The 13,789-nt window shown below is 38.1% G+C and overlaps 2 protein-coding genes and 2 non-coding genes across 5 annotated transcripts in view; 2 read left to right on the plus strand and 2 right to left on the minus strand.

Annotated features, from left to right (window-relative positions):
- Positions 1-3,091: 3,091 nt before the first annotated feature.
- Positions 3,092-3,163, plus strand: TRNAC-GCA. Its single transcript has one exon. It is a non-coding gene; the product is annotated as a tRNA-Cys (tRNA).
- A 364-nt stretch (positions 3,164-3,527) lies between these two features.
- TRNAV-AAC lies at positions 3,528-3,601 on the minus strand. The gene has a single exon. It is a non-coding gene; the product is annotated as a tRNA-Val (tRNA).
- Positions 3,602-3,644: 43 nt separating this feature from the next.
- On the plus strand, positions 3,645-8,708 carry LOC109240800 (THO complex subunit 4A-like). 2 transcript variants are annotated; one of them, XR_002070124.1, is made up of 6 exons: positions 3,645-3,988; positions 4,157-4,315; positions 4,973-5,041; positions 5,119-5,303; positions 7,005-7,557; positions 7,820-8,708. XR_002070124.1 is itself a non-coding variant. In XM_019407485.1 (5 exons), exons 1-5 carry the CDS (start codon positions 3,818-3,820, stop codon positions 7,177-7,179), a joined length of 759 nt encoding a protein of 252 aa, XP_019263030.1. In that variant the 5' UTR covers positions 3,645-3,817; the 3' UTR covers positions 7,180-8,649. The 2 variants fall into 2 exon arrangements, 1 of the variants encoding a protein (XP_019263030.1); XM_019407485.1 differs by having other exon boundaries at positions 7,005-8,649.
- A 520-nt stretch (positions 8,709-9,228) lies between these two features.
- The window catches only part of LOC109240802, an 8,547-nt gene continuing 3,986 nt past the window's right edge, over positions 9,229-13,789 (minus strand). The window contains exons 4-12 of the mRNA XM_019407486.1: positions 13,143-13,336; positions 11,989-12,071; positions 11,272-11,317; positions 11,084-11,140; positions 10,933-10,987; positions 10,762-10,862; positions 10,614-10,677; positions 10,392-10,525; positions 9,229-9,688 (exon numbers count right to left, since the gene is read on the minus strand). Coding sequence (XP_019263031.1) covers positions 9,515-9,688; positions 10,392-10,525; positions 10,614-10,677; positions 10,762-10,862; positions 10,933-10,987; positions 11,084-11,140; positions 11,272-11,317; positions 11,989-12,071; positions 13,143-13,336 — 908 coding nt within the window. The 3' untranslated portion in view covers positions 9,229-9,514. The remainder of the gene's footprint in view (positions 9,689-10,391; positions 10,526-10,613; positions 10,678-10,761; positions 10,863-10,932; positions 10,988-11,083; positions 11,141-11,271; positions 11,318-11,988; positions 12,072-13,142; positions 13,337-13,789) is intronic.

Consider the following 13,789-nt stretch of genomic DNA (forward strand, 5'->3'; position numbering starts at 1 on the left):
TTGCTTGTTACATCCTTGCTAATTATTGGCTGTCAATTGAAATGGAGTTCTAAATCATTTGTTATTGGCGTTATCTTTGTTAATTCAAAAATGATATCAGCATTGTTGTATTTTGGTTAAGATATCTGGTATTGTATATACCACACAAGATATCTTAAGTAGCACTAGATAATTGTATTTTGTTCGTCTCTAGGGAAGGTCTAAGAGAAAATTACTTTGAGGTTGCTGGAATGACAAGAGAACTGTGTTAACATATACAATAAAAGTTAGTCATGAACTTTTGGATTGTTGAGGTTCTATTGTAGTGATCTTTGTAGATGGTTATATGATTATTAAGGTTGATATTGATGGTGGAGGCTTTTTGTTTCTTGTTGAATCTGAAACTGAATGCTTCTAATAATTATGAATAACTATGAAAGCTATGTGTTTGTAATTTCTCTAGATATTAGGGGATTTGATAGTGGACAGAGATTGTCTAATAGATGAAATCCTATTCTGAAATTGTTTCATGAACTTGTTAGGTAGTGTTACAATTATGCACTGCAGGTTCGACCTTTCCCGGAGCATACCTAATGAATGAACCTTGTCATGCTGGAACTACCCTGCTATATTTGTATGCTTTATTCGCTGTCCTAATGAATGAACCTTGTCATGCTGGAACTACCCCGCTATATTTGTATGCTTTATTCGCTGTTAACTGTTTGTACATTACCTTTTCTTCTCTATGTTCTAGTCTTTTATGCATCAAGGCTAAATGATAGAAATCCTTTCACTCATGATTCATATAGTAGTTCATTTCTTTTGTACTTGGGCTGTGATCTGGATTCTTTGTGCGGTTTTATTTCATTGAATAGATGTGTCGCGGTTAAGTTCAGCAACTTCAGCCTTGTTCTTTCTGCTCAAGGAAAAGGCAAAAGTACTGTTCGGTAGTCAGTGTAAGCCTTTGATACTTTAATTCACTTTTACGATATTGTAGGATATAGGAACCAGCAAGTGTCTAGGTTGAGACTGGTTTGAATATTCATTTGTTGCTTTGTGGTATCTAGTGATGCTGCTTTATCACATTGTCATCGGTACACCCTTTTGATTAGGTTCTGTTGAATTGATATATTATGTAATGGCAGTGTGGTGGTTGATTTTTTCTCTGCAAATTCTACCTAAGTTGTCTTTCTTAGAACCCACACATGTACTTGCTCAATAGTAAATGCGAATAAAAGTGCAAAAACAAGGCAATAACCAATAAGTCTAGGCGTCTGGCCTGTTAATCTAGTTCTTGTTTGGATTTTTTCTTGTTAAGTTTATATTTTCGGGGAGTTTGCAGTTCTTGAATACATAAAATAAACCTTAATGCTGGCGCATGTCCTTTTTTTGGTTTTCCATATATTCATTTGATTATCACTTGTTTTATAATGCTTATGTCGCCCCCCCTTTTCTGTTTCTTCTTCTTTTCTCTGAGAGAGACGTAGCTTGTTCTGTTCGCTTTTATTGACCGTCTTGCTATAATTTCTTTAGGAATGAGGACCTAATGAAATGATTTTGTCAATTATATCTGTAATCTATATATGACATCTCCTGTAGTTTTGTTGCAAATGAGCAGCATACAGATGAAAGATCCAACAAAAAAGAAGTTGATTTTTGCCAATGGGCTGAGCTCTGTAAGTCTTGTTATTGTATAGATCAGAGGAAACAGCTGCTAATGCTATTCTAGATGCAATATCTAACAGTACAGTATGGCTTTATGTTTCTTGGGTGCTCCTATTTATGTTCCATATACTGCAGTTGCATCCTCATGGTCTTCCTTTGACACTTGGTGAGTGAAATGCTAATTAACTGCTTTGAGGAACTTCTGTCTTTACTCCAAATTGAAATAAAATGTTGACCTGAGAATATGAGTTACTTGATCCTTGCTTTTGACCTCTGTTCAAAGGTCGGCGAGTCTCTTTAATTCTTTGGAACATAGGAAGCATCAACTTTCAAGTTTGAGCAACTTTGGAGGAAATTTTTCGGAAAAAATTAACTTCTTTTTTTCCTTTCCTTCAACGTAGTTAGGAAGTGTTTGTTATCTGAATAGGTTAACAACTTTTGCATGGTTATCTTGGACTCTACTTTTGAAGTTCATTGATAATATCATTAACAACAAAGCAATGTAACAACATATCGGATCTTGGCTAAATCTTTGACTATTTTGGAGATGAGTGTTTCATTCTTAGGACTCCAATTGTTTAAGTAACGCCATAGGACTCCAATTGTTTAAGTAACGCCACCCCGTCTTTTATATCAGTTTTAATGGCATGATTGAAACATATGTAGGATTCAGTGGTTTGTGTTTCTTTCTCATACATTTGCTGGGGTTTTCAGGTTTATGGTGACCCACGGAGAAGGGAGTGGACGACTTGATCTCACAAGTCACAAGACCTCGCTCGACAACTGGCACAACCTTACTTGGTAATCCTTAAGTTGCAACAATCATGTTTATAGTAATCTCACAAGTCACAAGACCTCGCTCGACAACTGGCACAACCTTACTTGGTAATCCTTAAGTTGCAACAATCATGTTTATAGTAATCTCACAAGTCACAAGACCTCGCTCGACAACTGGCACAACCTTACTTGGTAATCCTTAAGTTGCAACAATCATGTTTATAGTATGTTTTTCTTTACTGTGAAGCTTTTGTTGCTCCGAAGGGCTTGCCGAGTTCCCAGTAGATGTCTGAGGAGCGAGGAGGGAGAACATACTTGCTGGTTTACGTGGAAAAAGACATCTCAACTAGATCCTCTTGCCTTTAGTATTAGCAGGTCCTAAATGTGTCCTGCATACATGATTGGAAGTTGGAACCTTAGGCTTGTGAGAATTTGATGAAAGGGAGTATTGAATTTGTCCTCAAAATGGGGCAAATTGATGTAATATCTATATGTGTCTAGTATGTAATGGTTCTCTATTTGAATTCACGTTTCCATGATTATACGTGTGTGAGGAGATTAAAAAAAATTGCCAAGGATTTCTTAGTTAGGCAGTGGATTTTGGCGTTTGAGTTTGCTGTAGCAAAACATTAATATAAAATAAAAATTGGTTAAAGAACACAACATCAAGGGGTCCATAGCTCAGTGGTAGAACATTTGACTGCAGATCAAGAGGTCACCGGTTCGAACCCGGTTGGGCCCTTTAATTTTTTTCATTTCGTCCCTCTTATCACATAGGCAATTTTTATGTTTGAACAAACACATCTATCATGTTCATAAAAGAATTACGATCGACGAGGATTTGAGAAAAGAAAGAAATGGGATGCTTGCATCAACTCATATTGTGTGAGCGATCATTCAGAACACCATAAAGCAAAAGCATAATGCATATAAATTTTCTATAGTATAAATATCAATAGAGAAAAAAAGATAAATATTTATTCCTCCAGCACTTTTCCTCATTAGTTTTCTTTTGGGAGGGCGAGGGTCAAAATACATTATTCAGTAATAAAATCTGGTCAAAAATCATTATAGTAAGGAAAGCTAAAAACAGCCTTCTCTATAGATGGCGTCGCCCGGACTTGAACCGGAGACCTTCAGTGTGTTAGACTGACGTAATAACCAACTACACCACGACACCTTTGTTCTTTTAGACCTCTAAATATATTATATTACCGGTACCTGGTTTGAACTGAACCAGACCGCGTAAAAAGAGTAGTTAAAATTTCGCCTGGAGTAAAAGAGTGGCCTTTTGTTCTCTTACCTCAAACCCTAACCTTTCCTCTTTCTCCTTCAATTTCTACTTTCTCTTTCCCAATACAGACAGACAGAGACAAAAAATACATAAAATTACAAAATGGCAGAGGCAGCTTTGAACATGAGTTTAGACGATCTCATCAAGAAGAATAAAACCGGTACCGGAGGTAAACCTCGCGGCAGAGGTCGTGGCGGCGCCTCCGGTCCTGGTCCTGCTCGTCGATTCCCCAATCGTTCAGCTAACCGAGCTGCACCTTATTCCACCGCCAAGGTCGAATTTTTTTAAGATCTAATTGAAATTTTTTGGTTTTCCGGTTCCATCTGTGTCTCTTCCTTCAAATTTCTCGTCTCCATAGAGAAATATTTTTACGGATTTTGAATCTTCTTCGTTCGTGTGGATAAATTATTGTAATCTGATGGAAAGTTGGTGGCGGTTCAGGCTCCTGAGGCGGCGTGGAATCATGATATGTTCGCGGCGGCAGATCAAGCTTTCCCCTTTGGACAAGCCGGTGGTGGTCAGGCGGCGTCTTCCATATCGACTGGGACAAAGCTCTACATCTCCAATCTAGATTACGGCGTCTCAAATGAGGATATCAAGGTAGCTTTCCCCCCCCTCTCTAGATCGTTTTTGTTCTTTTATTATGTTCTTTCTTTGGAGATTTGTTGGGATGAGTATTTTGGGATTGATGCATACTAGTTAATTTTCATGTCCTTTATGTGGGTTCTTTTGATTTTTAACTTGCACAGTTAAATATCTCTCGAGCTTTAGTCAAAGGTTTGACCTTTCGTTTGCAACTGTTTGCTTGTATTCATTATTTATGATGCAATTATCCTTGGGAGAATAGTAACATAAGAAAAAGGGAGATGACATGATATTGTTGTTAATCGAGCGAGGAGGTAAATAAGCAAAAAAAAAAAAAGGTAAAAAGGAGCACTACATGTTTAAGTAAAAAAAGAGATCATGAAACTACTGGAGATGTAGCCGAGGATAGAGTTGCCTGTTAGGCTTTGACTAGGTTAAGAAAGTCATTGAATTGAAAGTGGACATGCTCTCACATGCTAGATTGAGCTGTCTTTATTTTGCTAACTCTTCTGCCTTAACGATGCTTGTTTCCAATGGAATTTGGAGTTTGTGCTTAGATCGGTTTATGCAAAAAAGATTAATAATTTTTGGAAGTAGTGTTTGCAATCTCTTTGGAGGTTTATTGATTGGCCACCAATTTTAGCTTGTAAAGATGTATGTGTTGAATTGCAGGAGCTCTTCTCAGAAGCCGGTGACCTGAAACGCTATGCTATACATTATGATAGGAGCGGGAGATCAAAGGTATTTTATAACCTAGACTATGCACTTTAAAGGAAAACAATGTGGTTCGGCTGAGATTAATGGAACTGCTTCTTCAGGGAACAGCAGAGGTGGTCTTCTCGCGTAGACAAGATGCACTAGCTGCCGTTAAGAGGTACAACAACGTTCAGCTTGATGGGAAGCCAATGAAGATTGAAATTGTTGGGGCCAACATTGCCACTCCCGCTGCCCCTGCTTTCAATGGTGCTTTTGGTTTTGGAGACGCTAATGGAGGTCCCAGAAGGTATGATCTGTTTCACCAGGACGTTGTTAAATTGGTTTAGTTTTTTCTCTGAGCTTTTCTATTCAGCTCTCTGATGATAAATAAAAATAGGCTTTGATAAGATTGAAACTCTAAGTGAGTGCTGGTTGCTTCATGTGTGGAAATTCCTTTTATGCACTTGCGGGCCTCTACTCCCACTCCTTAGAAAGGTCATGGAAGAAGTGTATATATTTGATTGTGGAGCACAATTTTGTTCCTTTTTTCTGGGTGCTACTTCTAGCATCAAGTTTTAAAACGGTTGGACAAGACTGGTAATTGTAGTTCAGTGGTAGAAGAAATCCCTGTATATATGAACAAAGTGGAGAAATTAGCTAGTTTTGTCTGAGTCAACTTCAGTTGAAGCGAAACAAGACATGAATTAGGGAAAAATGATAAATGGGAGGTCGGTGTTAGACACTTAATTTGGAGTTAATCTTGTGGGTAGGTCATACAGAGGTATCTTATCGAAACAACTATCATGCAAAGTTATCAGGGAATGTAAGCTTTGTTTGGCTGCAGGAAAGGAGAAAATTGAGTATAAAGTGGGAGTTAGTAAGCTTTTTTAGAAACCTTTCAAGGTTTAGACAAGAGTATGAACAGTTATTTCGAGGTGAAAGTTTATGGGCCCAAGAGAATACATTGTCTCATTATGTCTTTCATATATCTTGTATAGCAGGCATGCTGTCTTTCTTTTCTTTCCCTTCGCTTCTCGTTTTTTTTTACATTATGGACATTCAATAAATTAATTCAAGAAGATTTGCGTTTAACGACACACGTAGTTTTGAGGGCATGAAGTAGATTTTGATTACTTAATATAGGAACTGAACTAATGGAGAATCATTTCGTACTCATTGGGATTTCTATCATAAATATCAAGATCTTTTTCTTTAAAACTCATACTAAGACCTTTTCTTTTAGTTCATTGCTCGATTAACTTCCGTGTTAGCTTCGACTGTCTTTAGTATATTGAGTATTGGAAGTATTCTTTTTTCAATTGGATGTCCCCATAAGGGACAGTCTTGAAAGTATTTGATAGGTGTTTAAATTGGTAAGTCCTTTTCTTTTTGTTATTAGCACAATCAACAAATTAGATGTTCGGCCCCTTGAAGCGTGACCTTGTATTGAGTACCTTGCCTTTCCCGAGGAATGTTAAAGTACATAATTGTTTATTTGACGAAAGTTATTAGCCAAACAAAGTCATCATGCAACGTGGAAGATGGTGAAGACTCGAAATTGTTGCACTTGAGAGCATTATCTCCTTGAAGTGAGGTTTTAAAAGATCTATTTGAATTAGTGTTGGAGGCTTACTATACTGATGGGCCAATGTGATGGCTTTGGTTTGGAAAACTGAAGAGTTCCCCTCTGGTTTAGACCCCACCCACTGTCCTTGCTTGATTAAATGAATCATATGCTTACAACTATTAGTACTTACTCAGCTGATGGGATGATCAGATGACAGCTATTGTAAGTGAATTTAGCTTCAATGAAGGAAAATTTTTCCTGAATAACTTGATCTCTGGTTTTAGTATTGTTTGTTTTAAATCTGTAATGGAGTTTTTCATTTTGGTTTCTTTCTCTCTTTTGATGCTGTTTAATGTAGTTGTATTAATAATTGGATAATGAAGATATGGAATTAGTTTCTATTCAATGCATTCTAATCATAATTCATGTGTGGTAAAACAGTGGTCAAGCAAGAGGTGGTGGCTTCGGGAGGTCACGGGGTGGTAGAGGACGCGGTCGCGGATTTCGAGGAGGCAGCAGAGGACGTGGAAGAGGAGATCGTGGAGAAAAGGTATCTGCAGAAGATCTAGATGCTGATCTGATGAAGTATCATTCAGAAGCAATGCAGACAAACTGATGGGTCCGGTAGCAATGTTTGCCTCTACATCCAGTGCCTAGTGGAGCCAGACTTTCTGTACTTCAGTGTTCTTCTCTTTTCAAGTTGCAAGAAAGAAAGTACTTATAGGAAGATTTGAACATTTGCTGTATGGGAATTGAGCTTCTTCTTTATTTGTTCCCTTGATTTGGATTTTTGCTTGGGTGGAGTGATTTGTGTGTTCTACCAACTCTTTAGTTTATTTAAGAGGTGGACGATTAGAGTGGAAATGCTTATCCTTGCCCATCCCACGACAAAGCTTTGCCTCGACGGTGGCGCCAGCTGAAGGTGGTGGCTGCCCTGTGTCCTGAAGTCCTGCAAGTGCTTCTTGTAGTCAATTATTTGGGCGTCAATCGTGAGGTAGTTTTTGTCACTTTGTTCTTGTCCACTGGTTTCACAATTGCAGTCCTTGTGCACTTGGCAGTTTTGCTGTAAGTGTCGACTTAATTTTATCCTTGTTGATAATGAGTTCTACAAACTGTTGACTTAGGAAGCACGTAAGTGGGATCAATTTTGGGTGACTAAAGCTGCCTCCCCTGATGATTTTTTCTTACTTATTGCAAATATATATTTCTACCTTTTATAACATGTTTATAACGAGCTTGAAAAACTGTTGCATTAGGAACAGGTAGGTCGGAACATACTTGGGTGACTAAGCTGAATCCTTTGAATGATTATGTCTTATTGCAAATACATGGGATGAGTAAGCTGAATGATGGTGTTCTCGGGGCTACAGACTGCTCATCTTGTGGATGATATGTTGATGTCGCAGGAGAAAGAGGCTCTGTCCTCTTTCTGTGAACACGATGTTTAAGTGAGGTGGCGGACTTGCTGCATTTCTACAGCATTATGGAGCTTATGCCCCGTACTGTAGAATTGCTCAAGTTTGCTGTCTTTGCATCTCGGTTATGTGCATTTAGATCTTTTATGTGCTTCCCATAAGTGCTTCTCTTGCAATCTCTTCAAGTCTGGAGCATCATCCGGCATTTCAAATTGATTAGGCTGTTGGTAATTGAAATTCAACGATTAACTTGGATCATTGAGATGAATATGCATTCTGCCATGTCCTGATTCAAAAATCAAATTTTCTTGGTTTCTTCTCACTGTTATGATCTTGCTCGGAGTTGCAACTAGATCCTGCACAGACAATGTATATTAGCCGCCCTCTAGCTATGCTGATTATCTGCTGGGTGATGTGTCAACTAGTACTTCCTTGTGAATGGCTGTGGTGCTAAAGAGGGCATATTGACTCCCTTAAAAAGCCTGAAATATATCTTGTGATATGAATGGTGGCTGATCGTCATCAATGGATCTCTTGTAAAGAATGTTTGTAGCTCGAACGACCATATTTCTGCTTTGTTTTTGATAGCCTTTTATCGAAGGTGTTTGCAGCGTGTCCAAACAACAATCTGGAACAGAGTTAAGGAACAATGAAGTTTCTTTCTTTCTGTTTGTAGGTGCGGGTCCTGTCCATATTTGGGAAGGTAGTAGTTTACGGGTACTTTTATCTTTCTTGCGATTGTATTTTATAGGTGCTTTCGTGTGCATTCTTTCGGTGGGGATTACCTTCACCTTCGGCCGAGTAAAAAACTTCACAGTATGTAACGTTCGCAGTATTTGGCAATGGGCTTGTAGTGAATCTATATGATGATTTTTCTGCCAGTCTACACCTAGTAATACCATCGGCGCTGCATCCACTTCTGATCCTTTACTAAGAAAATCAGTGCAATTTTATGCCTGTTGAAATATTGAGTCTTGCCTGGAATTTTTCTCTTTTTCTTTACCTGATTCCTTTAAAAGAACAAGGCACAATGTGCGAGTTAGTGCACTTCCAATGCTGCAATATATGAGAGGTGCTGAGCGTTCAGTTTTGGAAACGGCAGAATCCTCTTACAATTCCAAAACTAACCAAGAAACAAAAGACTCACTTGTGAAACGTAATATTTTGGATCATCTTATTGACGTATGTAGCGATGTAGGTCATTTTTTTCTCTTGGGCTTTCATCTCAAGTTATTCATCCAAATTTAATAAGAGACAAATATTCTGCCGTTTACTGTGCACGTATGAGTTGAGCCAGCTAAGCTGGAAACAAACCAGTATTGCAAGGAAGTAACATAGTCACTACAGTAGGGAAATAGAGAATAATCATGACTACCGTAAATTTACACCATCGCCACCGTTGAAAACAATAATCCTCCAACCGTCCTAATTACATGCAGGAAAAAAGCTTTGATACATCAATGACCTAATTTCGGGCTAAAACATACAACACAACACTACTCCACACCAGCTAGATGTAGAACAATTGGTGCGACATCATTGCTCCTTTGGTCTCTTCACTTTATCCCAACTTGAAAATATTAACCTCAAAAGAGAATAAAATATAGCCAGTATGCACGACTTTATAAAATTCCAAAATGAAGAAGGCCAATACCAAGGATATAGCAATCGGAAAAAGAGACTTATGATATGTCGAGGGTATCGTCCAACCTGAAACAACACATTAACGCATGTTGTTAAGAAAACATAACATGACCAAAAATAGGAACATTGGGAAAAATCTTCCCAATGTTTTCTAACCGCTATCATATGCTTCCATGTCAAAATGAATTTCATTCAACATTTACCAAGGCACTGGCAAATAATTGAAACAACTTTTCTAACTAGTCATCTTTTTCATGCCATCCGCTTATAAAATATCACCAGGGTCAACCACAGAGTATGTTTATCTACTTCTACTCTGGACTTCACCAACGGAACTCAAAAAAAAAAAAAAAAAAAAAAAAAAAAAGAGAAGAAGAAAGAATGCTACACCAAGGATTTGAACGGGTAACTAACAGTAATTTTTGAACTACCTTCAGCACTACACTAGAATCACCCCTCATGTCAAGAGGATCCAACAATTTATATATATATGCAAAAAAATTGTCGTTGACCTCTTTGCACAGTGTAGGACTCAATTGAATACCCTAGTGTCCTAGCTCCGCCCCTGTTCATTAGTGTTCTGTAATTCTTTATCTACTTGTTAGGTGCATTGTGCATCAGGCTACTTTGCCACACACCAAGAATGTTTTGATAAATACATACATCTTTATTAATCCATAAAATGTCTGAAAGAAATATACTTCATCGAATATTGGTTTGAAATGATATCAAATCATAAGTCTATTCCAATAATAGAAAGATTACTCACAGGATATAGCAAATCTAATGCATCCCATGCTGCATGGCGAACAGCTCTTGTTGGGTACATGGGAGCACCTGGCGACGTGAAACTATACAAGCAAGTTTTCAATCTTGTACTGGTAGCCATTCTCAACTCTAATCCTGCAGAGATCTCACTGTAATGTAACTCCATACATTTTGGAAAATCCGCAATATTGCAGACATTCAAATTAGCTAGAACTAGCTTTACCTTGAAGGACTTTCAATTGGGAGAGGTAATGCAACAATACTGGCTCCACTTTTAGTTTTTGAAGCTGAAACCAGAAGTGTAAATGAGAAGATACACAGGGAAAATGAAGGAAAAGACTCTGGGGATGTTGAAGATCCTGTTCTCTTACCTGATCAGCTAGTTCAGTTACAAATATATCTGCTGGACCACCAATCAAGAAAGCATTTGGAAAATCAGGAAACTGCCTTAAAAAACTTCCTAGCCTGTCAGCTGCAAATAGATTCAACATAAGCATGTAATCTCAACCTTGTATGCAAGGTTACAGCTAAGATCAGCTTACCTTGGTTATATAAGAATATGAACCTTGAAAGGAGGAGAAATAAATCTCTTTGGGCCTAACAAGATGAAGACAGCGAATGATGTTAGGACACACCCACTAAAATTAGACTTGCTTTGGCACACAGGTAAATCAGAAGGGGCAGACATCAGACCTGCAACGGGATCTTCTTTAATCGATCCGGAACAAGGGCAACTTCCTCAAGCAGATACTGTAACACACATCCATATAATCAATTGTCACCATTTACTTCCATCGATCTAAAAGCAACAAAAGAAAGCACCAGTGCTACACTTCACTCCAACTACTTTCAAAAATAAAATCAATTCAGGGGTATTTGACCTGAAAAAGACTCTGGAAACGCCGTGTGTTTGTTTGGATGTCGATCCTGCAAAAGGATATGTCAGCCAATTACTTAACACACTTTACTATAACCCCCACACCCCGTTCGCAACCTGTTCTTCTTCACTTATGCACTGTGAAGCACATAAAAGAAAGAGCAATAACTACATAATTTCTAAAAAGAAAACCTCTGTCTGACACAACGATACAGTTCGCAGAAATATTAAGCAGTCTATTTTATGAGCATCAACAGAGTAAATCTCTGAGTGGTGTATATATATTAACATAGATATGAAGAACACAAGAAGGTAAAGAGAGTTGATGATAATGATGTAAAAGCTAAAGTTGACCCAACATGATCATGTATACCAGTCAGGCAAGAGAAAATGTATGCAAACATATCAATGTCTCTATATTAATCAAGGAAACTCGGGCAGGTTGCATAAGGGGAAAGCTTTTACTGAGTTCATAAAGCAACAGGGCCTCAAGATTGTTGCATAAAGGAAAGACCCTGTATAGTGAACTTAATCACATTTGACCCTTGATATATCTAGGATATAAAGAGTTGTGCCCTTGAAGCAGTAGCAAGGTCAGCACTAAAATGTGTTATAAAACGCACACACAGTTAACTTCCTGAGTTTCTAATTTAATAGAAGCCTCAAATGAGAAGTGACATTGGCGATCAACGAAATCTTAAAATAAAAGCAAAACTCATACCAGAATACATTTGTAGCTCCTTGAACAAGAGCTGATGAGTAGCGGAGGAGGACTTCAGAATTTTCCAGTTGAACCTCAAACAACTGCAAAGTAGAAGAATATGTAAAAGAGTAGGTTCATTACCATTGCATGAATAAAAAACACACTCTCCTCTCCTTCCCCCCTCCCCCTTCCTGCTTTTCTTCCTGGTGAGGTCTTTTTTTTGTGGAGTTGAGGGTGGGAAGGACGAGGCGACATTGTATGAACATCTTGATAAAATTTACAGATCACACCATCAGATACGGCTTTTATTATTGGATATGCCTACAGAGTTGCAGATTGAAGAGATTCTAGGGTACGCATAGATATCCCCTGTCAGTTTTAAAGGGAAATGAGTGAAATTACTGCATTCGGAAAGTCAATTCGGAGAGTAAAACCTCTATTGGCCCGTTTGTTCACAGAAAAGAATGAGCGAAAACAAGCACAACCCAAAATATTGTGAGAGACACGCGATACATACATAAGTCCAGCAGAGCAAGATTTTAAGGCTCACCATAAGTTGGATAAAAGGAAAAAGAAAAATAAAACGATAAGGGGGGTTTGAAAAGAATTAAAAAAGAATATCAACACCAGTGCCATATTTCATTCTTAACCTGTGGCCCTGGAAGGCATCTTTCATTCCTTGAAATGGGGGTTCTCATTCTACCGCTACATAAAGAGTACAACAACAACAACAACAACCCAGTGTAATCCCACAAGTGTGATCTGGGGAAGGGGCAAAGAGACGGTTTCCGATAGACCCTCGGCTAAAGCAATACAAGGTATTTAGAAAACGAAATCCAAGATAGCAAAAGAGAGTATGAAAGAAGTACTAATAGTCAGTAACAACAGTACAAGATATGTAATGATAGCAAATGTACGGAAGGCAAGTAACAACAGTACAAGATATGTGGTAATAGTAAACGAAGGATAAAAGAGATACCATACTAACACTAATACCATTGAACTAAGAAGACACATGGAATATCTAACACAAATACCACTGAACTAAGAAGACACAGGGAAACGCTTGACTACCTACTAACCCTCTACCCTAATTCTCAACCTCCATACCCTCCTATCAAGGGTCATGATAGGAGATTAAGATCATAGAAAGACGTAAAAATTCTACTAACCCACTTATGGAAAAGGAGTGCAAAAGTATTTGAAGCGAAAGATTGACTCCACAGTTGGACAATCAGATCAAGGATCGGTTTTCCGTTCTGAGGTACATGAACAAAATGATCAGCAAGCACATAGTAGTAGCATGTCGGTCCTTCAGCCCGTTCCTCTGCAGCCGTAATAGCATCCTCGCTGCTGAGTATTATCTCTGTTTCAATGTTAAACCAAACAATAAGTTCTTCCTTTTGATTGATCACCAAGAATCGTCAAAATTCTGAATTTCCTCTAGCAAAAGATATCTTATACTTCTGGACATTTTTAGCTTGAAAAATAGGTTAATGAGATTCTTCAGAATGAAATTGGTATTACATTTTTTTATAGGTAAAGATTTCTGACATATGATAAAGAAACAACACAGATAGTCATATCTATTGACACATATTTTGTTGTACTGATACACCTTCATGCAATTTGATTTAATCCTTAAAAAGAGAAGAACACAAGGAAATGAAGAGAGTATATAATATTCACTATTCATTCAGAAGCCAGAGAATGAAAGTGAAAGGAAGGGGAGAACCAAGAAGCAAGTTCCTTATCCTCCACCACACCCCACCCCCCCACACCCCACCCCCCCCACCAAAAAAAAAAAAACCGTAAAAAC

The sequence above is a fragment of the Nicotiana attenuata genome, unplaced genomic scaffold (genome assembly GCF_001879085.1).
Source record: "Nicotiana attenuata strain UT unplaced genomic scaffold, NIATTr2, whole genome shotgun sequence".
Classification (NCBI taxonomy): domain Eukaryota; kingdom Viridiplantae; phylum Streptophyta; class Magnoliopsida; order Solanales; family Solanaceae; genus Nicotiana; species Nicotiana attenuata.